This window comes from Grampus griseus (genome assembly GCF_964374135.1).
Source record: "Grampus griseus genome assembly, chromosome: 1".
Taxonomy (NCBI): Eukaryota; Metazoa; Chordata; class Mammalia; order Artiodactyla; family Delphinidae; genus Grampus; species Grampus griseus.
The window spans coordinates 168838596-168863767 of NC_139017.1; the positions used below are offsets into that span (position 1 = coordinate 168838596).

General features: G+C 48.0%; 1 protein-coding gene across 3 annotated transcripts in view; it reads left to right on the top strand.

Moving 5' to 3' along the window:
• UBR4 (ubiquitin protein ligase E3 component n-recognin 4) overlaps positions 1-25172 on the top strand; it is a gene marked incomplete at its 5' end in the record, with an annotated part of 127807 nt that overhangs the window by 83870 nt on the left and 18765 nt on the right. For all 3 annotated transcript variants that reach the window (XM_082680317.1, XM_082680318.1, XM_082680319.1), the window contains 25 exons: positions 401-488; positions 750-943; positions 2562-2801; positions 3216-3354; positions 4082-4207; positions 4322-4450; positions 5229-5572; positions 7249-7339; positions 7677-7761; positions 7941-8068; positions 11447-11576; positions 11700-11857; positions 12600-12709; positions 13431-13572; positions 14273-14354; positions 14953-15126; positions 17148-17269; positions 18231-18428; positions 19097-19177; positions 21024-21111; positions 21633-21760; positions 22643-22750; positions 23274-23393; positions 24054-24244; positions 24683-24856. In XM_082680317.1, coding sequence (XP_082536443.1) covers positions 401-488; positions 750-943; positions 2562-2801; positions 3216-3354; positions 4082-4207; positions 4322-4450; positions 5229-5572; positions 7249-7339; positions 7677-7761; positions 7941-8068; positions 11447-11576; positions 11700-11857; positions 12600-12709; positions 13431-13572; positions 14273-14354; positions 14953-15126; positions 17148-17269; positions 18231-18428; positions 19097-19177; positions 21024-21111; positions 21633-21760; positions 22643-22750; positions 23274-23393; positions 24054-24244; positions 24683-24856 — 3570 coding nt within the window. The remainder of the gene's footprint in view (positions 1-400; positions 489-749; positions 944-2561; positions 2802-3215; positions 3355-4081; positions 4208-4321; positions 4451-5228; positions 5573-7248; positions 7340-7676; positions 7762-7940; positions 8069-11446; positions 11577-11699; positions 11858-12599; positions 12710-13430; positions 13573-14272; positions 14355-14952; positions 15127-17147; positions 17270-18230; positions 18429-19096; positions 19178-21023; positions 21112-21632; positions 21761-22642; positions 22751-23273; positions 23394-24053; positions 24245-24682; positions 24857-25172) is intronic.

Sequence of the window (25172 nt, forward strand, 5' to 3'; positions counted from 1 at the left end):
TTTATTATTTCCCTGGTTTATTAGTGACTGTTCTTTTTTTTTCTCCAAACTTTATTGGGGTATAATTTACATACAACAAAATTTACACATTACAAGTGTATAATTCAGTGATTTTTAGTAAATTTAATTGTGACTCTTCTTTGAGTCAGATTTTAATGTAACATTTAGGATTCCTGTGGCCTCAGAACAGCTCAGAAATAGGGAACGTCTAAGGTCACTCCGTTGAAATTCCCTTCCTGTGACTTAACTCTGTTGGGATGTCTCACATTTCCTTGTGTTCTCACTAGAGTGGAGCTTGCCTTGGGGAATATGGAGCCATGGTTTTCTCATGGCTTCTTTGTGAAGCTCCATGCTTCCTAAAATGAAAATCTCCTTATGCTAAGACTGCTTTCTTCCTTAGCACCTTGTCTGGCCTAGTGGAGTTTGATGGCTATTACCTGGAGAGTGATCCCTGCCTGGTGTGTAATAATCCAGAAGTGCCGTTTTGTGTAAGTGACATCTTTAACATGGACAGTCCCGAGGCTTACAGGACCAGTGGGTTTCTTGTTTTTAGAGGTTGATTATTACTGCATAGGCATCCCTCTCCCAGTGGTTGGTTGCAGTTGTATTAATCCTTACCTGCCCTGCTACCTTAAATAGAAACTTCATCCATGGATGAAGAGTGGGTTACACTGATGAGTTTTGAAGAGGACAGGATGAGCCGTTAGCATTGAACTAACACACTGTTTTGTGTTTACTTTTGCATTTAGTATATCAAGCTGTCTTCCATTAAAGTGGACACAAGGTACACCACCACCCAGCAGGTTGTGAAGCTCATTGGCAGCCACACCATCAGCAAAGTGACGGTGAAAATTGGGGACCTGAAACGGACCAAGATGGTGCGGACTATCAACCTCTATTACAACAACCGAACTGTGCAGGCCATCGTGGAGCTGAAAAACAAGTACGGCCTTTTCAGACTTGGGGAGGGGCAGCAGGCTTATGAGGCTCAATACCAGTTGTTGCCTTTGATTGCTGGAATCAGGTAAAGCAGCACATTCCTGGAGGCCTAGTATGTCCTCTTGCCTCCTTAGGTCATGGCTGAAGGACACAGGTGAAACACCAGTTCTTAAGGATGCTGACGAAAACTATTTTGAAATTATGTCCCATGGAGCCCTCAGGGTCTAAGATCTTCAACAGCCTGAAGGGAAGCTGAGTGAGGGGGACTCTAGGCTTCTCATACCCATGTTAACTAGAGCGGTTCTATTTTTAGATAGACGATTCTATAGGGGAAGTAGTTGTTTCTTGGATTAAGACACTGTTCTCTTGTTCACAGAGCAGGCAGTATTTCTCAAGGAGGTTCTCTAGTTTGAAGTCCTTCCATTTCTGCATGGTGCATTCCCTCTACGTATACTGATGTTGGATCTTTCTAGCTTATCTGTCCCAACATCTGAATCTCAAGGCATGTTGTATATGGGCCAAAGAAGACACTAGCATGGGTTATATAGTGTCAGCTTTTACAGAGACAGACCACTTGTTGTTGAAGACTCAGGCATTTATGTTGGGCAGAGAATATAAGTAGTTGCTATTTGAATGTTTAGACCTACAGGGAGTGCTGCTCTGTGCATAGAATGGAAGTGTTGGTATTACTCTAAAGGTAGCATAAAGCTAGCGTGTACCACGTGAACAAATGGCCACAGGAGCTCTGCTTAAAGGAAGTTTTCTCTTTGTCGTTTGAAAAGCATAGTTAACGTTGATGATCTGCAAGTAGAAGCTGCTCATTGGGATGACGCAGTTCCCTCTGGAGAAGGTGGATTTGATTTTCTGTTGTGTAGAGTCAGCGTAGCTGCTGGTAAAGACCTCAGACTTTGGAATGAGACTGTGGGTTCACATCCCTTGTAGAATTTACGTAGCCTCAGTTTCCTTAACTGTAAAATGTATAAAAGTTTCCTTAACTGTAAAAATTACACACTTTCAAGGTGTTATTTTAAGGATTAAATGTGTTAGTATATGTAAAGTGCTGAGAACAGAGCCTGACGCATAGTAAGTGCTCAGTAAATATTAGCTCTAATCGTATTCATATAATTACCTCTAAATTATCCCATGCCTTTACTCTTTCTGACTCTACTTGGCAGTTAGTCCGGATCCTGGTATGTCCCTCTGCCTCTCTAAAGCAACCTGAGTGTTATCCTATTAAGGTAGTTGTCTTGATAGGAACTCATGGCAGTCGTCATCACGGTACCTCTTGGGATTCCAGGCTTCAGCGTGGCATGCTCTTGGAGTAATATCTTCCCTTGATGTGCATTCCCTTGTTTTTCTGGAGTATCAAAAATTATCATATATAATGTCTTAAAGCACCTGTATGTTCTCCCCCCCCCCTTTTTTTTAAGAGAGAAAGAATAGAGGAAACATTTTTTAAATTAAGTTGCTTTTATTTGCCAGATTTCCTTTCCTTAGACTTAATTGCCTTAGAAGAATAGGTAGGGACAGTCTTCTCTTCGTCTCATCGGACTGTCACTGCTGAGGGTCTTGTGAGAGGCTCTTAGGCCATCTGCCCCTCTGTCTGACACTGTCTCTCCTAGGCCGGCTCGCTGGCACAAAGCCAAGAAGGTTCAGCTGACCCCCGGGCAGACAGAGGTGAAGATCGATCTGCCTTTGCCAATAGTGGCTTCCAACCTGATGATTGAGTTTGCAGACTTCTATGAAAACTATCAGGCCTCCACGGAGACCCTGCAGTGCCCACGCTGTAGTGCCTCAGTTCCTGCCAACCCAGGGGTCTGCGGCAACTGTGGAGAGAATGTCTACCAGTGTCACAAATGCAGGTAAGTGAGTGGTTGTCACCCAGGCCAGGCACATTCCTTGTATTTTTCTGTAAGAGTCTCCTTGTGCTCAATTTCATTGTGTGGTGCCCTCATAATAACTACAGGATTATGGGTATGTAGAGTGCAGAGTTCAAGAGTGGAAAACGGGAGGGAAGGGGAAGAGTGGGGTGTGTGTGGGCGTGCGCATGCATGTGAATTCACGAGACCATCCAGTGGTGGGTGGTGCTGGGGTCCCTAGGTTTGGTTCTGGGTCTCCCTTTCTTGTTACCTGGTTGCTTAAGTCATCCTCGCCTATTTGCTGCTGCCCCTCCGAGAGTCCCTGCAATAGTTTGCAGTGTATAGACGTGGCACGGTCCATCTCCTCTCCCTACAAATCCTCTGCTGCCCCCTGACCCAATCACTATGGTTTTTCAGATCCATCAACTATGATGAAAAGGACCCCTTCCTGTGCAATGCCTGTGGCTTCTGTAAATACGCTCGCTTCGACTTCATGCTCTATGCCAAGCCTTGCTGTGCAGTGGATCCCATTGAGAATGAAGAAGACCGGAAGAAGGTAAGGCCGCCTCCGTCCGAGACTCAGGCAGGGCTTTGATCTGAGCTGTGGACTGAGCTGATGTGGGGAGTGTGCTTTTTCTTCTAGCTGAAGTTTTCTCAACTCAGCACTGTTTTCAGGGCTCAGCTTTTGAGTGGCAACAAATAAGACAGATATATTGGAACACATGGTTTGTGTAGGATTTTGGAGACATGTTAATGAAACTAGAATATCTCAAGTGACAAATGACAAGATTTGGAAAGGCAGATAGAAGTTGGGTGACTTGCCCTGCATTTGTTCCACAGGCTGCTTCAAATTGCAGCTGCTGGCCTTCCCTCATTGTTGGCTTGTCCAGGGGCTAGTTCTCTGCCAGCCTGATGTGGTGGGACTGGATATGGGAGGACAGGGAAGAGGGGGGAACTGTCAGGATAGTCACTAGCAGCAGCAGCCTGGCAAAGCAAAAGAACATCTGGCTGTGGAGTCAGAAGGTTGAAAGTTCCAGTTCCACCTGTGCTTTTTAGTACTGTGTGACCTGGCATAAGTCACTGCTCTCAGCATTGTTTATTTATACGTATATCGTATACGTTGTGTATTATTAAAAATAACATACCCTCCCCACAGGATTATTGTGAAGAATAGAAATAACGTATGAAACACAGTACCTGACCTAGAGGTCCCTGACCGATCACTCAGGGAAAACCTTCATGCTGACGAGCCTTCACGCACGCCCCTGTCTCTTCCTGTCTAGGCTGTTTCCAACATCAACACACTTCTGGACAAAGCAGATCGAGTGTATCACCAGCTGATGGGACATCGGCCACAGCTGGAGAACCTGCTCTGCAAAGTGAACGAGGCAGCTCCTGAAAAGCCGCAGGTAGTCCAAAGCTGGAGGGACATTTGGAGAGGGTTCTGGGTCAGAAGCAGAAGACTAGCCCCTGGGTGAGGCCATCTCATGGTGGAAGGCTGACAGCTTCCCTCTTGGTTGCAGGATGACTCGGGGACGGCTGGGGGCATCAGTTCCACCTCAGCCAGTGTGAACCGGTACATCCTGCAGTTGGCACAGGAGTACTGTGGAGACTGCAAGAACTCTTTCGATGAACTCTCCAAAATCATCCAGGTAGAGAAACGGGAGCAGCTGGACAGTGTGCTTTGTCGTGTGTTATCGATGTCGTTTCCACAGCAGTTCTTTGCTCTCCCCCAGCAGCTCAGCTCCGGGGGTGCCCTTGCCCAGCCGCATAGCTTCTCTCCCACAGCGGTTTTGGGTGCTCGGTAGAGAGCTGAGTTCATTCCGGAAAACAGAATAACGGAGATTATTATAGATGTGTTTTTCTTGACCATTCACAGCCCATCTTTTAGTAGAGGGGTTAACTGGTTTTAAAAAAATAAGGTGCCAAGGTTTTGTTCCTGTTTTTTCTGATAGACGTGTTTGCAGGCTTGAAGGGTAGGGCACACCAACTCCAGTCAACCAGGGTGGGCCATACGGTGGATGGCATGTTACAGACCCCACCCCCATGGGAGGGAAGGCTAGCCGCAGACAAGAGGAGCCAGGGTCCTTGTCCCTTAAGTTGCTGGTGTGCCATCTTTGCTACACGTGCCTACGTTCCTGACTTTGTTCTTTATGAGACAGTGTTACGTGGGAGTTAAGGGCGTGGGCCTGTGATCGGAGGCTGAGTTCTAACTCTGCCACTTACTTTGGTCAAGCCAACCCCTCTAAGCTTGTTTCCTCCTCTATAAAATGGGGATAAAGTATCTAACTGGTAAGGTTATCAAGAGGGCTAAATTAGATAATGCACGTAAAGTGTTTTTTCAAACCAAAGCTGATTTCTAGTTAACTTCCTCTTTTTCTTTATTTTAATTGCTGATTTCTTTCTCCTTTGTCTTTTTTTTTTCCTTAGAAAGTTTTTGCTTCACGCAAAGAGTTGCTGGAATACGACCTTCAGCAGAGGGAAGCAGCCACCAAATCATCTCGGACCTCCGTGCAGCCCACCTTCACTGCCAGCCAGTACCGCGCCTTGTCCGTCCTGGGCTGTGGCCACACATCCTCCACCAAGTGCTACGGCTGCGCCTCGGCCGTCACAGAGCACTGTATCACCCTGCTCCGGGCCCTGGCCACCAACCCCGCCCTGAGGCACATCCTCGTCTCCCAGGGCCTCATCAGGGAGCTCTTTGATTATAATCTTCGCAGAGGCTCTGCGGCCATGCGGGAGGAGGTCCGCCAGCTCATGTGCCTCCTGACCCGGTCAGAGCTTGCGCCGTGGTGACGGGGGCCGGTCATGCCTGCTCGTGCTTTGGTGGGGGCGGCAGCGGTGCTGGGAGCACCAGAGGGTGCACGGAACCGTGCTTCTCCCTGCCAAACAGCTTCGCTAGCTTATAATAGAGAAAAAAAATGGGAAGAGGTCCTGGGTATAGCTGAACAAACTTGGGGAGCATTTGAAGCCCGGGTTTCCGTGTAGGTAGTATGTTTGGCTTGTACTTGGTTGGTACCAGTGGGGTTTCCTGAGGAAGCAGTTTCTGAGTTTTGGTGAGGGAGGAGAAGGGTGCAGCGGGGCACTTGGACTCAAGACTCACACAGAGGAAGGCAGTTGGAGCAGTGGAGCCTAGGGATTAAGAGCTTGGATCTGGATCAGAAAGACCCAGTATCGGATATTTTGTACTATGTGCCTTGGACACATTTCTTAACTTCTCTGAGCCTAAGCTTTCCTTATCTGAGAAATACTGACGGTGGCAAATATCTTAAAGGCTTGTGGTGAGGATAGACTGACATAATTCATGCAAGTGGTAACTCATATTTGTGGAGTACTTAGTCTGTGCCCATACAGTACCCACAGCTGGATTTGGGTTATTTACTGAGTATGTTGCATAAGTTCTGGAACATGTTAGCTGGTCGCTAAGTATTACTTGCTGTATTACTTATTCACTCATCTAACAAATATTTATTGAGCATCTGCTGAATGCTAGGCACCGTTCTAAACTCTGAGGATACAGTGGTAGATGAAACAAAGTCCCCGCACTCATGTAGCTTACGTTCTAGAGGGGAGAAGGGCAGTAAACAGGTAATTACACGGTACAGTGTCAGGAGATTAGACGTGAAGAGCGGTACAGCTGGGATGGCAACTCTGATTGTGGGTGGGGTTGCTGCGGAGGATAAAGTGGTCAAGGACGACCTCTGAGGGGTGATACTTGAGCAGAGCCCTGCGTGAGGTGAGGGGGCAAGTCATGCAGATACTGAAGGCGCGGGCAGCACACAGAGGAAATAGCAAGTGTCAGGAGGAGAGGCAGGGGTGTGGCCGGGGTGTGAGGGGCGGGGGAGCCCTTGTGCATGGAGTGAAGGATACCAGTTGGGGAACAAAGGGGAGGGGATTTAGTGAGAGATCGCCAGGGCCCTGATCCTGTAGGGTCTCGTAGGCCATTATAAGGACTTGGATTTTATTCAAGACACGTTGGGAAGCAAGAAAGGGATGTGACACAATTCGTGGGTTTTTTTTATTATTAAAATATACATTATTACAAAGGGACACAGATGGGAAATGTGGATGCCTTGTGGGAAATGAAGTGAGGGCAGTTGGCGAAGATGAGGAAAGAGTTGTGGCCAAGGCTGAGAGTGGACATCTGGATTCTGGAGACTGACACACCAGGCAGTGTCTGGGGGCTGTGCAGCCTGGGATGTGGGCTGGGGAGAAAATCCCCCGTGTGTCAGTGCTGCTCTGTTCTCAGTCGGCGTCTCCTCCCAGGAAAGGCGGCTGGGGCGTGCCCTTTTTTTTACACAGCAGGGTTTTGTGGGGCTAGTGTGTCTTCTTGCCCCTGGGAAGGCTCGGTAGCCCTAGACATTGATTTCCTTTTCTCTGGGCTCCTTCAAGTGCAAAGGAGGGACACAGCCAATGGTGAATAACAGGACTCCTTTCTCTGCTTCCCTAGGGACAATCCAGAGGCCACCCAGCAAATGAACGACCTGATTATTGGCAAAGTCTCCACAGCCCTGAAGGGCCACTGGGCCAATCCTGATCTGGTGAGCAGGCTGGCCGTGTCCTCACCTCTGCCTCACTCCCTCGGCCTCCGCCCCGCCGGTCTTGTTTGCAGAGACGAGAGGGAGGGAGGGAGCGGCACATTTGCAGAGCTCATGTCCCACAAAGACTTTCCCAGGCCAGAGTCAACCCCAGAGAGAAGAGAGATGAGCGGTTGGCCCTGTGGAGGGTCTCCATCTCTCCACTGTCTCTCTGATGGTCCACCTGTGACCAGACGTTCTAATGCTGAGTCCCTGGGTCTGAGCATGGACGTGAGCCCTAGTCCTGGGATTGACCCTGCAGACCCTCCTCTACTCATGTCTCTTCCTGTTGGCCTTCTAGGCAAGTAGCCTTCAGTATGAAATGCTGTTGCTGACAGACTCTATCTCGAAGGAGGACAGCTGCTGGGAGCTCCGCTTACGCTGTGGTGAGTTTGGGGGGACGTCTGGTTAGCAGCTTGCCAGAGAAAGGAGAGGAGGCTTCAGGGCGCAGTCCTAGGCGCAGGGCGGGAGAGGGCAGGGGAAGCTGTGCTTGGGCAGCCTTGCCACGGCAGGCGTGATGTGTTCTGTGATCACGTGTAACGCTGCCTTTCCTTCCTCTGCCCAGCACTCAGCCTTTTCCTCATGGCCGTGAACATTAAGACTCCCGTGGTTGTTGAGAACATTACCCTCATGTGCCTGCGGATCTTGCAGAAGCTGATCAAACCACCTGCTCCCACCAGCAAGAAGAACAAGGTACGGGGCCAAGAGGGAGGGCGGGGTGCAGGCCCCGGCCAGCACCTGACCTGCCTCTAAAGGCCTCTGCTCACCTGAACTCGCTCTCCCTGGGCGGTACCGATGCTTCCTTTGCGGCAGTTCAGCAGAGATGGTTTGGGGTTTTTGAGAAGGAAGGTTTCTCAGAGGGAACTCGAGAAAAACAAACAGAGAAATACAAACGCATAGAACAAAGTGGTTAGCCGTGGAGGACTGCCTCTTTCTCCGGTCCCGTCAGATGACTCGCAGCTCCCAGAGGATACAGTGTTCTTTCCTACCCCTGTGCCTTTGTACGTGCAGTTTTGCGCAGTGGTGGAAGTCCTGGGCTCTGAGGCAGACCTCTTGATTTCAAATCCCAGCTCTTGCATTCACTAGCACTGTGACTTGGGCACGTTATTTAACTTAGGTTGCTTGGTTACCCTATCTATAAAATGGGAATACAGCTTCCACCTGAAGTGTTGGGAAGAACAAATGACTTAATGCAGATCAAGCGCTCAGAGCAGTGTCTGGCCCATGTTAATCCTTAATAGCTGTTACTTGTGGCTGTATGGTGTCTCCTCTGCCTGGAATGCTCGCCTCCATTTTGTCAGCTGCTCCTTCAATTAACCAGTTCTCTGCTAGGCTGGCTATGAGCTTCTCGAATCCAGGGATTGTCTTACTAAGATGTTTTTATGTCCAGTGCATAGCATGGTATCTAGCATTATAATAGCCACTCAGCAAATCATTGTTAAGTGAATGAATAAAGCCAAGTTTTTAATCCTAAAATGGCCTAGCCACAGATGAACTTGCTTACACCAGTCCGGCCGTAATTCTTTCCCTCGGCCGTGCCTGAGGCCGTCAGTGCCTGTTATCCATCTTCGTAGTCCTTGGGCCGTTCTCCTTCCTGCTCCATCCTGATGGAATCCCTTGGTGGGAAACGAAGTCTTCATTGTAGGATTCTGAGTAGTAAGCAGTAAGGAGGAAGCTGGGCAATGAACAGTTTACTCTATTTCCCTTCCCTGGTCTGCCCGGACAGTCCTCAGAAAAGACCCCCCTTCCTTCCCTTTGATGAAGGTTTACTTCGCCTCAGAGCTAAGTCTCAGCAAATAAAAATTGGTTCTTGATTGAAAAGAAGAACCTCATCCCCACATAACTGTCATTTTTCCCACGGTGTGAGGTAAAAGATTTCCACAGGGTTCTTACTCTCTGAGCACTGAAGCCTCACATTTTGCTTAGTTTTAGCATAAAGAGAGCAGCAGTTCTCAAAGTTTGGCCCATAGATCCCTGGGTGTTCCCAAGATTCCCAGGGAATCTGTGAGGTCAACATTGCTTTTGTAATTACCCTAAGACGTGATTTGCCCTCTTCACTGTTTCGTGGCATTTATGCTGATGGTGCCAAGTCGGTGATGGTGAGGCCACTGGAGGCTTAGCACGAAGAGGCTGTGGGCCCAGCTCCACTCAGAGCCGTGCTCTTCCCTGCCGTGCACATTCCCTCTGGAGTGTCCTTGATGAAGCATCGCAGGTTAATTTTAGTAAATCTTGAATCCTGAGTGCTAATCTTTTTTTTTTAATGATTTAAAATTTTTTATTTATTTAATTTATTTATTTATGGCTGTGTTGGGTCTTCGTTGCTGCATGCAGGCTTCCTCTAGTTGTGGCGAGCGGGGGCTACTCTTCGTTCCGGTGCACGGGCTTCTCGTTGCGGTGGCTTCTCTTGTTGCGGAGCACGGGCTCTAGTCACGTGGGCTTCGGTAGTTGTGGCTCGCGGGCTCTAGAGTGCAGGCTCAGTAGTTGTGGCGCCCGGGCTTCGTTGCTCTGCGGCATGTGGGATCTTCCCGGACCAGGGCTTGAACCCGTGTCCCCTGCATTGTCAGGCGGATTCTTAACCACTGCACCACCAGGGAAGCCCAGCTAATCTTTTTAATATTCAGCAAGACAATGTGTGAGGCCCAGAGACAGTGCCCTGGCGCACTGCAGCGCAGCGGTTGTCCTGGGGAAAAGCACTTGTGTGACTGCGCTGCAAGCTGAACCAGTTGCTCTTTTCATGGAACCCGATTTGTGCTTGAAAGGAGGGCTGATGGGCAAATTGTGGTTGTTCAGAATCGGGTGTTTGGTAGACATTTTCTTATAAAGTGAATAAAGTGAGCTTATCACTTAAAGAGGAATTGATGTAACTTGGTGAACCAGTATTTTCCAAACGACCAGTACATGTTACCGAATCATGTGAGAGTAAATGATGAATTTTAGTGGAATGGAATACGAAACATTTATTGATTGGTTTCAGATTCCTCATTCTAGCCAGTCTTCAAGAACCTATAATTTGTTAAATTTTGGTTTAGTATCAAAGAAAAAATCCACAATTAATTGAAAAACCTATTAAAATATTCTTTTTTCCAACTAAATATCTGTGTGAGTAGTACTTCACCTCAAGCAACATATCACAACAGTTTGAACTCAGAAGCAGGTATAAGAATCCAGCTGTCTTATTAAGGCAGTCTTTAAACAGTTTCAAAAATATAAAGCAGTGCAACTCCTTTCTTTAGATTATTTTTGTTTTGGAAAATATAAAAAATGTTATTTAGGTTGCCAGGTAACGGATTTATTCTTACTTTTAAATGAATTAATAAATATTTTAAGAATTGCTGAACCTTAATTTTTAATAGGTACATATTGATGGAGAGAGCTACACACACAAGAACTCTTTGGAGTCAGTAATTTTTTTTTTTTTTTGAGGTACGCGGGCCTCCCACTGCTGTGGCCTCTCCCGCTGCGGAGCACAGGCTCCGGACGCACAGGCTCAGCGGCCATGGCTCACAAGCCCAGCCGCTCCGCGGCATGTGGGACCCTCCCGGACCGGGGCACGAACCCGTGTCCCCTGCAACGGCAGGCGGACTCTCAACCACTGCGCTACCAGGGAAGCCCTGGAGTCAGTAATTTTTAAGAGTAATGGGATCCTGAGGTCAAAAAGTTTGAGAACCCAGAGTCCTGGGGCTCTGCTGTGTAGGCTCCTTGGGATTAGTTATGGCTCTTTAAATTCTGGAGGCTGCTTAGTGACCCCTTGAAGATTTATGTTTGGGAAACTACAAATCAGCCTTGGGATAGGAGTTAGTATATGTGGCTATAAGGCTGTCTGCAGGAAGCCAGTTACACCTTATCCTGCACAGTCAAAATCAGTGACCCTAAGCTCAGCATGGAGTTGCTACTGCTAAATTAGATCAAAATGCTTTAAAGGAACATATGGGGGCATAAAAGACATGACTGTTGATCCTTCAACATTCTTGCCTTTGCATATGTCCCCTTGGGGTGCCAGTGCTATTGTATTGCAGCTGTGGCTCAGATGTGCCCTCAAGCTCTCTCACCTTGTCCGCTTTCCTCCTGCAGGATGTTCCTGTCGAGGCCCTTACCACAGTTAAGCCATACTGCAATGAGATCCATGCCCAGGCTCAGCTCTGGCTCAAGAGAGACCCCAAGGCATCCTATGAAGCCTGGAAGAAGTGTCTTCCTATCAGAGGTGTGTCTGTCTCTTCAAGACTTGAGAAATCGGTCATTCCTACCCCATCCCAGCAGCCCCACAATCCCCCCCTTTCTGTCCCTTTCTTCTCCTTACCTCTCCCTGCACCCCTTTGCCTGCCAGGGATCGATGGCAACGGGAAGTCCCCCAGCAAATCAGAGCTCCACCATCTCTATTTGACTGAGAAGTACGTGTGGCGGTGGAAGCAGTTCCTGAGTCGTCGGGGGAAGAGGACCTCCCCCTTGGATCTCAAGCTGGGCCACAACAACTGGCTGCGGCAAGTGAGTGAGCGTCCCCTGCGCCCCTCGCCCTGCTGCGCTGGCCTCAGATCCCGAGCAGGGTATTTCTACTCCTCCCCACTTGTCTGCTCTGCTTTCTCTTCTTTCTCTTTGTTATTATTGCTTCCTTTCACATAGGTAGAGGTTCTCGGTTGCCGCCGCCAGCGTGGTGGACTGGCTGAAACAGAACTCTTTCCGCCTTCTCATCAAGCTCGTGATCTCTGGTCTCCTCCCTGACCACTGAACGGACCTGAGCCTCAGTGCCTGTACTCCCCTTTCTCCTTCCACCTTTCATATCTTCTGCTGTCCTCTTCCTCTTTCCAGCTAATGTTCTTAAAGATTAAAGTAATTATATTTTAGAGAATTCATTTGTCCATTGGTTCATAACATGAATAACTGGTTTACATTAAATGTTAAGTGTTCACCGTGTAGCTGTCCCCAAAATAGAATTATAGCTGTCTTTGCTAAGGAGAATTCCTGCTTGTCTTTTTTCCTACTTCAGTCATCTTGGGTACATTCTCCAAAGTAGTTGATAGAGAAAATCTCCATGAAGAAGGTGGCTCTTAGGCAGCCTCTTTACCAGCCTGCAGCAGTCTGATCTTGTGTTAGCTGGTGATTTTTACCTTTAACCTTTCCTAGAGAGGTACTCAGAGGACTTCCTCTGGATGGGTGGCAGTTGACTGTGCCCTGCGGGGCCTGATGAGAGGCTGTTAGTTGAGCCGGGGCTTCTGTCCATACCCCACAGGTGCTTTTTACTCCCGCGACGCAGGCTGCACGGCAGGCAGCCTGTACCATAGTGGAAGCTCTGGCCACCATTCCCAGCCGCAAGCAGCAGGTCCTCGACCTCCTCACCAGGTACCGTTTGAGAGTGGGATGGGCAGGGTGGTTGGACTTCATCTCGAGCCCTTCCCGCTTTCCCAGGGGAATCCATAGATCAGGGTGACTGGAGGCGCACCTGTGCTCTGTAACTGTCTCATTCCTTGTAGAAGATCACGGAAACAAAAAAGTTCTAAAAAGCTGAATTGTAGTGATAGTGCAATTGTAGTGGTAGTAGCAGTGGTGGTGGTGGTAATAGAGCAGCAGAATTTCAGCAGCTAGTATTTTTTGAGATCTTATGAGCTTATAAGTGCTTGGCATGCACTGTCTCATTTAATCCTTATCTGGGCTTAAAGTGGTTAATTAACTTGTCTACTGGAAGGCAAGATTTGAATCCAGGCAGTCTAATTCCAAAGCCCACATTATTGGCCACTAAACTCTGGTAAACTGACCTTGTGAGTGACTCAGTCACAGCCATACTCGTGCTGCCCCAATAGCCGCCGTTCATATTTTGGTGCTTTATTGTTCCAAACGTGTATAGCTTGTTGCACTGCATTCCCTGTTGTGTGCTCTTGAGCTCTCCCCAAGTGTGGGGAGTTCCCGAGTGGGGAGTTTGGGGTTTTCTCGCCCCACCCCCTTCCTTCCATGGAAGAGGGAGTGAAGGACAGCAGAGGCATGAAAGATGGAAGAAGCAAAGAGGAGCTGTCAGGACTGTTGCAGCTGTTTGAGTTCTCTCTCAGTGCCTGTCTCTCCATGGCAGTTACCTGGACGAGTTGAGCGTAGCCGGGGAGTGTGCCGCCGAGTACCTGGCGCTCTACCAGAAGCTCATCACTTCAGCTCACTGGAAAGTCTACCTGGCAGCTCGAGGAGTCCTGCCCTACGTGGGCAACCTCATCACCAAGGTACCTCTGTCTCACCCAGCCCAGCAGAGCCCCTTTCCCTAGCTCTGCTTTCGTTGTCCTCTTTCTCTGCGTGAACTTTGTAGTGTTCTTTTATACCAAGAAGAAACATTTGTTGAAAATGCAGGCATACCTTGCCTTATTGCACTTTGCAGGCGACTGCGGGTTTTTGATAAATTGAAGGTTTGTGGCAACGCTGCATCAAGTAAGACTATCAGCGCCATTTTTCCAACAACATTGTTTTTTAATTAAGGTATAGACATTGTTTTCTTAGACATAAGCTATTGCACACTTACTAGATTACAGTCGAGGGTAGACATGAGTTTTATATTCATGGGAAAAAACAAATTTGTGTGACTCGCTTTATTGCAGTAATCGCTTTATTGCAGTGGTCTGGAACTGACCCTGCAGTATTTCTGAGATCTGCGTGTGGTTACTTCTGTGACTTCATTGTGTTCATCATGAGGTTATGCAGTCTGTTGGGGTCACTTGGACTGTTCTCCATTTTTAAGCAGTCCCTTAACGTCATTGCAACTGTCCTTGGCTTCTTGGAAAGGAGTTCTGCAAAGTTCTGCAAATGCTCTCTCAGCTTGAGAGAGCATTAGAATAAAAAGATGGTGCTGCCAGTTCCTGGACCAGTGGTGGGGTGGACCAGTGTCGTTGGCAGTGCTGTCACACTGACTGTGCTTATTGTCCTGTTTAGGAAATAGCCCGCTTGTTGGCCCTGGAGGAGGCCACCCTGAGCACTGATCTGCAGCAGGGCTATGCCCTCAAGAGTCTCACAGGTAGAGAGAGCCTCCCAGCCCTTCCTTTAGGGCACCCTGGGTATAGTTTGGGGACTGACCCTTAGTTCCTTGGTTGCTGTGGTTGACTCTCTTCTCTCTCATGTTGACCACACTGCACTTTTTTTTTTTCTTTTTTTTTCACAGTGCACTTTTGAGGTCTGCGTTTTTCTCCTCAGGGATGGCTTTACGTCTTTTTTTTTTTTTTTTTGCGGTACGTGGGCCTCTCACTGTTGTGGCCTCTCCTGTTGCGGAGCACAGGCTCCGGACGCGCAGGCTCAGCGGCCATGGCTCACGGGCCCAGCCGCTCCGCGGCACGTGGGATCTTCCCGGACCGGGGCACGAACCCGTGTCCCCTGCGTCGGCAGGCAGACTCTCAACCACTGCGCCACCAGGGAAGCCCTCTCCTCAGGGATGGCTTTATGTCTTTGAGCATCTGTTGGCTATTGACCAGTTCACATCATTGAGCATGCCCCATGCCAAGCACAAAGATAGTGTTTCCCTGCTTTTGAGTTGCCCGTCATCTTTTGAGGATGAATTAAGCCTTCTTTGCTTAATTCTCATTCAGAACTCTTGTAGCAACTTTTTCCTGTCCCCACAGGCCTTCTTTCCTCCTTCGTGGAGGTGGAATCCATCAAAAGGCACTTTAAAAGTCGCTTGGTGGGTACTGTGCTGAATGGATACCTGTGCTTGCGGAAGCTGGTGGTGCAGAGGACCAAGCTGATTGACGAGACCCAGGACATGCTGCTGGAGATGCTGGAGGACATGACCACAGGTAGCACCACCCAGCAGCCTGCAACCCGAGATTCCCATGTCCCTTCTGGCTCCACTTAGGTACACTGGTCTGATTTCCCCAACTTCCTCAGAGCCAGAGCAGGGGCAGCAAACATCTCACATTCAAGGAAAGAAGGAGAAGAAATTTCTCTTGAGACTATTGGTTCTTGGGGTTATAAAATTCCATTGCTGGCCTCGGTCATTTGGGACTTATTTTATACTGGCTGCGCCATGTAGCTCGTGGGATCTTAGTTCCCCGACCAGGGATCGAACCCGTGCCCCCCTGCAGTGGAAGCACAGAGTCCTAACCACTGGACTGCCAGGGAGTTCCCAGTTTTGGCTTTTTATATTGAGCTCATAGTGTGGGAAGAGGTCAAAAGTTCTCGTGTTGGTGTCTTTCACTGGTGCTGGAAGATTCTCAGCCATCATCTCTTCAGTTGCCTCTGCTCTCTTCTTTCTCCTTGTCCTTGTGCAGCTCCACTCTCTGTCATCCCTGTGTCTTCCTCTCTCTTTCGTAGTGTCCATCTCATTGTATCTTTATGTTGATTTTGGATAATGTCTTCCATCCTGTACCGTGTCATTCAGTTCATTAATTTTTTCTTCACTCTGTTATCTTTTTAATCTACCCATTGAATTCTTGCAGTTCTGTGTAGACTTTATAGTCTCTAGTTTTTTACTGACATTTCCTCCTCCTTTTATAATCTTTCAGCAAAGCAAACTTATTTCTGTGTCTGATGATTCTAAAATTTGAAGTATTTATTGATCTAATTCTGTTGTTTGTTTTTTTGGCTCTTGCTTATGGTGCCTTAAATCTTTTTGCATTTTGTGGTTTTTTTGACTGTGAGCTCGTGTTTTGAGGGTTTATCTGTGGAAATTCTTCAGGACCCGAGTCAAAGGAGGGTTTTTCCAGAGAAGATTTGTAACCGCTTCTGTGAGGCATCTCAGGGTACAGCCATCCCAGGGCCGCCTTCAACAAAGTTCTGACCTTAGATTTTTCAGACCTCCTAGATAGTGTGAGCCACAAACGCCTGTGAGGAACAGCTTGTTGTGAGTTCTTGGAGATTTTTTCCCCGCCTCTACTCAGTGCCGCATTTTGAGGGAAGACAATGTCCTTTCATTGATTTGCTTGGGCGAAAGGGGGAGTTCTTTTTAGTTGACCCTTACACCAAGGATATAGCTCTTTTGGGGAACCAGGTTTACATGTATGTGTATACGGGGTGGTTCCTGCCAGATTCTCCACCTTGGCAGATTTGTGGCTGTGTATCCAGCTCTCAGATCCTGGCAGGTTATTGAAATGAAAGCTCATGGCAAAAAATCGCCTCAGTGCTTTGCTAACCTCCCTGGGTTCCCAATTTTTCTTAATTTTGGGGCTGTGGCTTTCTTTGCTAGTGAGGCAGTTCACTGATACTTTTTTATTCAATATTTTAAATTGTTTTTAAGTGGAGGAGTGGAAAGTAGGTCGGGGGACATAGTCTGCTGTATTGCCAGACACGGAGGTCCTTCTGGTGCCATTTTCAGCTGTCTTGCTGAGCTGGTTTGTGGCCTTGGCAACTGGACCCTTTTCAAGAGCGTTATTACAGCACTTGCATATATGACTTGAAGTTTATCTCTTTCATTTATAGAGGGCGATCTACTTAACCTTTTAGAATGAAACTGAAAACTATAACTTCCTTTTGATTTGACTGGAATGCAGTTAGGATCATTATTTGACATTTTTGGGTTCCTATTTTGGGCAAGAGGATGCAAGGTTATAATTCCCAGAGGGAGCAAGACGTGTACACAACTAACTGTGCTGCTCTGTGTTGACTTGGGTATTAAGGCTTTCAAATGGAATGTGGTCTGAGTATGAGAATCAGTCAGCTTCAGGTTTCCAGTTGAAATACTGATATTGCCACATAGGACATTGAAAGACTTGCTGGGCAGAAAGAATCTGTCAGTGCCGGAACTTCATTTAAAGTCTCATCTTAGTTTCCGTGTGTGAAGCTCTTTCCTAACTGACTTGGCCACACTGATTTCTGGTAGGTACAGAATCGGAAACCAAGGCTTTCATGGCCGTGTGCATTGAGACAGCCAAGCGCTACAATCTGGATGACTACCGGACTCCCGTCTTCATCTTTGAGAGGCTCTGCAGCATCATCTATCCTGTAAGCATGAGCAGTGGTGCTTCCCGTGGCTCTCGGGGTGTCAGCATGAGCCACTTCTCCATGAAGCCTCTTGCTGATTCATTATAGTCATGGGTAATCTTACCAACGGTGGCCTGTTCAGGCAGTGTTTTAGGAAGCACCGCATGTGAAACGGAAGCAACCTCATAATATTCCCGTTCCACATGGTGGGAAATCTAAAGACCTTCCGTGGTCTCATTTCCTAGATTCAAAGTCAAAATCAGTCTTTCTTTTTGAGCTAGGTCTAACCTCCCATTGCCCAAATCCTGGTATTAATCCAACATGCTGTGAAAGAAGCAACGCTGAGCTAGGGCGTAAGGAAATTTTCACCCTCTTCCTTCTTTCCCTGCCCATGTTTTGTGCACGCTTGGATGCCGGTGTATTTGTTTCCGTAGCCCGAACTATATAGAAGCGTGGTATGATCCAAAGATCCCCTCCTGTTACTGAGGAAGAATGAAGAACACCGGCATCGTCAGTTAATGATGAGAGATCAGTGGGGTTGGGCGTGCCTGAATATTGTATAATATAGAGAAGACCCTTTCCTTGACTGGAGGGTCACCAGGGACAAAGTCGTCTGGCCCCAGATTGGTTGGCATCGCATGAGACGAGCAGGAGGAGAGCCCTCTCTGCCCTCGTGTCAGTGATCCAGCTTTCATGCGTCACTCCTCGTCTGCTTATGTTGTTAGGCTTTCCCTTCTAATCTCCCCTTAAGTTTCAGAGGACGTGCTTGATATTTAAGGCTATTTGAATTATATTTGGATTTTTGAATCACCTCTGAGCTTCTTATCCTTTATGTCTTTAAATGTGTAAGGGGCTGGATGAGTTTCGTGTGTTTTCCTCAGGGTGTCCGTGAGCAAGGTAGCATGGTCTAAATCAAAAAGGTCTCTGCCATCCCTCTGTACGTATACTTATGCCATCCCTTCTGCTTCCTTCTCTCCTTTAGGAGGAGAATGAAGTCACTGAGTTCTTTGTGACCCTGGAGAAGGATCCCCAACAAGAAGACTTCTTGCAGGGCAGGATGCCCGGGAACCCGTACAGCAGCAATGAGCCTGGCATTGGGCCACTCATGAGGGATATAAAGAACAAGATTTGCCAGGACTGTGACTTGGTGGCTCTCCTGGAGGATGATAGTGGAATGGAGGTAACAAGCATAGGACACCACTGTCCTGGTTAGGGTTCCTTTCCCTCAGGAGCCGATTAACACTGGGCCTCTGTAAATGCGGGCCAAGGATCTCCACCTACCTACCCCACCTGGTGTTCAGGGTAATTACCTGTAAAGGGCTCTGCCCACTGCCTGGCACGTGGGAAGCAAATGGTTGGTGACTGTTGCTTGCCATGGCGCAGGCTTTTATTGTTCTTGTTGCTGTGGCAGAGGCTTTCCAGGGATTCCAAGTTAATTAAGCTCCCTAAATACTGGCACTTTAGCCCCTGTGCAGATTTCTGGCCCTGTATCTGGTACCTTCTGGCAGACAACACTAGGGTCTGGCGTTATCGTATACATGGTGAAAAGCTTGTTGGTGAAATAGAGAAAATTGTCTTCTTTGGTGCTGAGCTGAAATGGATTCAGGATAGGAGAAGGTCCTCAGCAGTTTTTTAACCTGGAGTCCATGGTTTGGGTTAAAGCTGTTTGTAACCCCTGAACTTGTGCACAAAATTCTGCGTGTTGCGCACACATGTGCATTTCTTAGAGAGAGAGAGTCGATAGGTCCCTGACGCACAGACGTTATGCCATAAAGCGCCCTTTGATCTTGAAATTTACTTGCCTTACAATTATTTCCAAATAACAGCATCATTTTCTTTTCTGTCCAGCTTCTAGTGAACAATAAAATCATTAGTTTGGACCTTCCTGTGGCCGAGGTTTACAAGAAGGTCTGGTGTACCACGAATGAGGTATGTGCTTGTTTTCTTGCTTGGAGGTGTGGTTTGACTTGCAGGCTTGTACTAGGAAGAGCCGTTGTTCATCGTCACTTGCCCAGGTGGTAGCAGCATGTAAGGACCTTTACTTCCCCTGTCGGTGTTGGTGTGGAGAAAACCGGTCACCTTGTCCTCCTTGTGAGGCAGCTTACTGGTGAGGGGAGAGGAGTTTCAGGAGGGGTGAGCGTTTCCTGGCCGTGCAGCCGGCCCGGGCAAAGTCTGAGGAAGCCCGGTGATGGGGAGGGCTTGCTGTCAAGAGTGGACACCTCTTGACTGAGATTAATCTCAACTATTATGGGCTTGCTCACTTTTCAGAACATTTTCCAGTACTGTGTCGAGGAGCATAGTTTTTATTTTACTAGTTGGGAAATTGAGACTCAAAAGGCAGTTGTTCTGAAGGAGTGGAAAAGGGAAATGAAGGAAGCATGGCGCTGTGGTCCTTTTGGTCACCTCAGTACCATTTGTCCGCTTATAAAAGTCAGATATTCCACTTCCCCCACTGACATTTTAGCATCAAAACAACCATACAGATTTAATCCCTGATGCACCTAAAAAATTCAGAACAAGCTTCTCTGGGCGCCCTTGTAAATGGTGGTATGGAACCCAAAGAATACACATCGTCAGCCTCCCCTTTTGAACCAGGAGGCAAGAAGTTGGGGATCATTTGTCCCTCCCATTAATGTGCTTAATCCACCAAGGGGTTCTTCTGGCGAAGTCCGGAGTTTGTGGCACCTTTTTATCCGGGCGTTCATCAGCTTCCCTTTTTACTTTATCCCCCATTTCCCTGATAAGCAGCCCCTCTCTTCAGCTACAGACAAGGGTCTGTTTTCTGTGTCTCTCTCTTTCTGTCCATGGTCTATGGCTGTCCCCTCTCTTAGTTCCCACTGGGCCTTCACAGCTGGAAATGCTCTGGGACCTGGCCTGACAGGTTCTCTCCCTCCAGGGTTTCGTCTCCTGAAGCTGAGCATGGCTTAGAGGCAGGCAGCTTGAATTAGTATGGTACCTGCTCTCCCACTTAATTTGCTAGAATGTAACTTCAAGCCTCCGTTCCTCACCTCCAAAATGAGGATAATACTACCTGTGCTAGAGTGCCTCAGCTGGTACCTGGTGGAGAGTGAAGTCTCATCCTCCAGTTTAGGAAAGTTGCTGGAATCTTCTAATTTACAAGACTTATTTCTAGTCATTCTCTCAGGTTGTAGGTTTAGCTTGAGGAAATTTGGATGAATCCTCTCCTTGCTGTGGGGTTATATGAAGACCTCAGGATCTCCCTAGGCAGAGATTGGTGTATTCTGTTTTCTTGCCTTTGATTCCTGAGACTTGAATCGCAGCCCTTTGATCTAATTGACTTCCCTCGTCCTGATCCTTTGAGTAGTGGTCCCTATTGATTAGAAAGAATTTATACTCCTGAAGGAGGCACAGGCTTGGAAACAGAACTGGGCTTATAGCTGGATAACTTTGAACAAGGTGCGTGACCTTGGATAGAAGGGTAATATAAAGTGCCTAATTAGCAAAGGGCTTAGCGCAGAGTAAAAACAATAAATACTAGTTGTTATAGTTATTACATAGTTTCAATGAAATTAAGTGACGTAGTGTCTGTAAAATGCTTCACACAACTCCTGGCCTGTAGTAGACCTTAAATAAAATGAGCTTGCTTTCCACTAAGTGAATTGTAGTGCATCTGGATTCTAGATTTTGTGGTTAAGACCCTGCAGAGAAATAGAAGTTGTCCACACCGCCGAAGCATTAAGCAAGACCAGGTGGCGAGTCCTTTGCATTTTCTGGGCCTGTTCACAAGCACATTTCTCCAACTCTGTCTGCTCAGGGAGAGCCCATGAGGATTGTCTACCGGATGCGGGGGCTGCTGGGCGACGCCACCGAGGAGTTTATCGAGTCCCTGGACTCCACCACGGGTACGGCCCTTCCCACAGACGCCGCCGCACGTTCGGTTTGAGGACTGGGAGCTCTGAGCAGCAGTTCGCGACCTGGGACTTGGGGGCAGTCTGGGCAGATGCTCTCTTGCAATTCTGTTCAGAATTGAGGGGGGATTACTCCTCTGGCTGAGGAAAAACACGGTTATCAGTGGCCCCGTTCAGATACCGCTGGGGCCGTGGTGGGGCGCTGGGGGAAGTGCAGCGAGCAACAAACGAGTGTTCAGGGCCCCTTATTTAGGGTTTTTGTTTTTGTTTTTTTCGTTAGTGGTTGTAATGCGTGTATTTTCACATATTTGAGTAAACAATTTTAAGTTGACTTAAACTTTAAAAAAAGTTACTAAGAGTGAGACAGTGAAGTTTGATATCCAATACTGACCCCTTTTATTGGCTACGTTCTTTAGTGGAGATACGGAAAAGGGAAGTAGCCACCGGCCTGGAAGAGGGCTGTGCTTTATTCCTGGCTTCACCTCCATTTTTACTTGGCTTCCCTTTTCTTCCAGACGAAGAAGAAGATGAAGAAGAAGTGTATAAGATGGCTGGTGTGATGGCCCAGTGTGAGGGCCTGGAATGCATGCTTAACAGACTGGCAGGGATCAAAGACTTCAAGCAGGGACGCCACCTTCTAACAGTGAGTTGGAGGCAGCGAAGTGGGAGAGGCCCCCATGGACAGAAGCTTGTGACCCCTGCCACTTAACCCTAGGGGGCAGCATGGTGCCGTGGACCAGTGCAAGCCAGTGAAGGACCTGACAGCTTCCTTGGCCCTCTCTGCACTTTAGGCTCCCTCCCCAACTCCCCTCTTCCCTGCCGACTCCTCCCGAAAAACCAGCGTGATAGCAAGCCTTCTGCTATATTTCTTTAGTCACCTGTGGAACCAGTGTCTAATTGTCTTACCCCAAAAAGCTGCACTTGTGTCAATTATTATTATTACTGCTTTTTAAAATGGATTCTGTAAGTAACTCTTTAATTTTTTGTAGGATTTTGTTTGGTTATTCATCCAGCTATCTCATTAGGGAAGAGTAGAGGATTCTAAAGGCATCATACATATTACACTATTGTTTTCACCTCCAGGGAACATGAGAACATACATTATTGTACCCCTGTTTTCAGTGAGCCACATGGTTCTGAGCCCCACGGGCCATGAGCTTTGGGATCTTTCTGTTTACTGGTATTAGTTCAGAGTCTGAGTTAGTACTGGCATTTCCCCCAAGACAACAGAGCATCACCTATTCCACGAGGAATTAGTGTCCTTGCCATAGTTTTAGAGACGGCAGAGATATATATACCCAGCCCACGGGAGCTACTGCTGGAGAACACTGCTGTTGAGATGCAAGCCTGACAGGAGAGCCCAGCCACCGTATCGTGTCTCCTTAAGGAAACTTCGCTGTCCTCTGTATTTCAGGGGGAGTATCTGCTGATTGTACACGACCCCTCTTGGACATTTCTTTCCTGCTTGTCCCCATGTCTTCACTCTCAGATGGTCTCATGGGTTTTGACTGGCTTTTCTTGTCAGGTGCTGCTGAAATTATTCAGTTACTGCGTGAAGGTGAAAGTCAACCGGCAACAGCTGGTCAAGCTGGAAATGAACACTTTGAATGTCATGCTGGGGACTCTCAACCTGGTAAAGAGCGTGGGCTGCAAAAGGCAAAGCATGAGCCTCGGTGGGGGAAGTCCTGGGTGGGGGAAAGACATCTCACTTCTGGGCTCAAGTGAAGTGGATTTGTGGCCTTTTCAAGCCCTTTCTGTCTAACTGATGGGCACAGAGGCTTGAATTATTCAGGCCGTTCCTTATCCTCCTGCTGGCTCACCCTGTGCTGCTGCCATGACACCCAAGAGTGTCCTTGTTTCTTTCCTGAATTCAGATGAGAAGCAAGAGGAAGTTAGTCCCTACACCAGTGCAGACTGCACCCCAGTGGGAAAGTAGTGCCACTCACCTCAGGGCAACCAGAAAGAAACCGAAACGTCGTTTTCACTGTCCTCAGAAACCCACACACCGCATGTCTCTCCATTCATGTACACGCGCACACACACGCACAGGATTTCCGGAATGTAATGCCACAAAGAACATCCTTGAGGAGCAGATCCCATGAGCAGTGAGTGGTTATGGTCTGTCCCTAGAGTGACTGGGCCTCCTTCTCCTGCAGGCCCTGGTAGCTGAGCAAGAAAGCAAGGACAGTGGTGGTGCAGCTGTGGCCGAGCAGGTGCTTAGCATTATGGAGATCATTCTGGATGAGTCCAATGCTGAGCCCCTGAGTGAGGACAAGGTGAGTGGAGCCCGGTTTGTCCACCCGCAGACATCGTCTCATTGCCAGCCATTGGCTGGTTTGTGTCTAGCTGTGTCAACCAAGAATGACTGAACCTGCCCAGCTCACGGTGACATCATTACGTTAAAGCCTGAAATCTGGATTCAGAGGAAACAAAGCTGACTATTCCAGTTGATAGACAAGGGCCTTAGTCCAACCCCTCAATTCACAGTTGAGGAAGCTCCAAGCCCAGAGAGATGAAGTGAGCCGTTCAGTATCTCATAGTCGGTTACTGTACAGTTGAAGGCCTAGAACTCAGGTCTGCAGCTCCCAGTTCAGTTTCTCTCCACTTAGCACACCCACACATTCCTCTGTTCTTGTTGGTGCTGATGGTTTGGCTAGAGATACGACCAAATGAATACCAAGCAGCCTGCATTCTCTCGGGGGAGGGGAAGATTGTGTTGGTATATTTTGACCACCTGAGACTATTAACAGAGCCACCGCAGGAAGTTAGAAAGTAATTTATGAGGTAGAACTCCCACTGCTGATTATTCCCCAGGAAGTGCTGAGACACTGTTCTTCTAGGGCTACTTCTGATGGCTCTGATGGAAATGGATGACCGTTAAGGGCCCCAAAGTCCCAACCTTATTAGCGGGCCTCCCATCCTCTCTCTTACTGCAGGGCAACCTCCTACTGACGGGTGACAAAGATCAACTTGTGATGCTCTTGGACCAGATCAACAGCACCTTTGTTCGCTCCAACCCCAGCGTGCTCCAGGGCCTGCTTCGCATCATCCCATACCTGTCCTTCGGGGAGGTGGAGAAAATGCAGATCTTGGTGGAGCGGTTCAAACCATACTGCAGCTTTGATAAGTATGTTGCTTAGATTTCAGACAGCTAAACGAGAGTCCCTGTGAAAACCCTGAACTAGTTCTGTGAGACTAAGGAAGAATCACATGAGTTTCTATTAGATTTTTGTGTGCTAGTCTGGCCTTTAAGGGGCTTGGTCTAACTGGGGAGGCAAAAAGTAAAATACATTGTGTTAAAGTAGCACCTGGCGAGGCAGAGAAGAAGTGGTTGGTGACACGGTAAGGAGATACGACAAGCTGGAGGGAGTCATGTGTGCAAAAGCATGAAAATGTAAGACGGGGTTGGGGGATAGGGGGGCGTGGCAGGAGCCGGATGAGAAGGGTATGCTCAGGAGTTTACACTTGATCCTATATGCCATTGAAGCTTGTCAACCAAGAAAAGGACGTGATCGGCTTTTGTTCCTCCTTTCACACACTCGGGGTCTTTGCTCTTTCCTCCTAGGTATGACGAAGATCACAGTGGCGATGATAAAGTCTTCCTGGACTGCTTCTGTAAAATCGCAGCTGGCATCAAGAACAACAGCAATGGGCATCAGCTAAAGGATCTGATTCTCCAGAAGGGAATCACCCAGAATGCACTTGACTATATGAAAAAGCACATTCCCAGTGCCAAGAAGTAAGCGGCACCGCTGTCAGAGGGGCTGCTTTCCTTCCCCTCTTCCTGGTTCCTTTTCTCCTTCATCGTCTTGGCATCCCTCTGCCTTCCTTGGGGTCTCCCTCCCTTCTGGAAGCTGTCAAGGTGACTCTGCAGCCCTTGGGGCTGTGGGAGAGGTTGGCAATTTGTTGGCTTCTGTTTCGAGGGAACAGAAACGTCTATCTGGTTTCACTTCAATCTGGTTTCTCAGCTGAGTTGGGTGGTCCTTTGTGATTCTTTATGGTACGCTTGTAGGGTCACATCTAAACAAGCCAGAATCAACAGCCGGTTTCTAGGT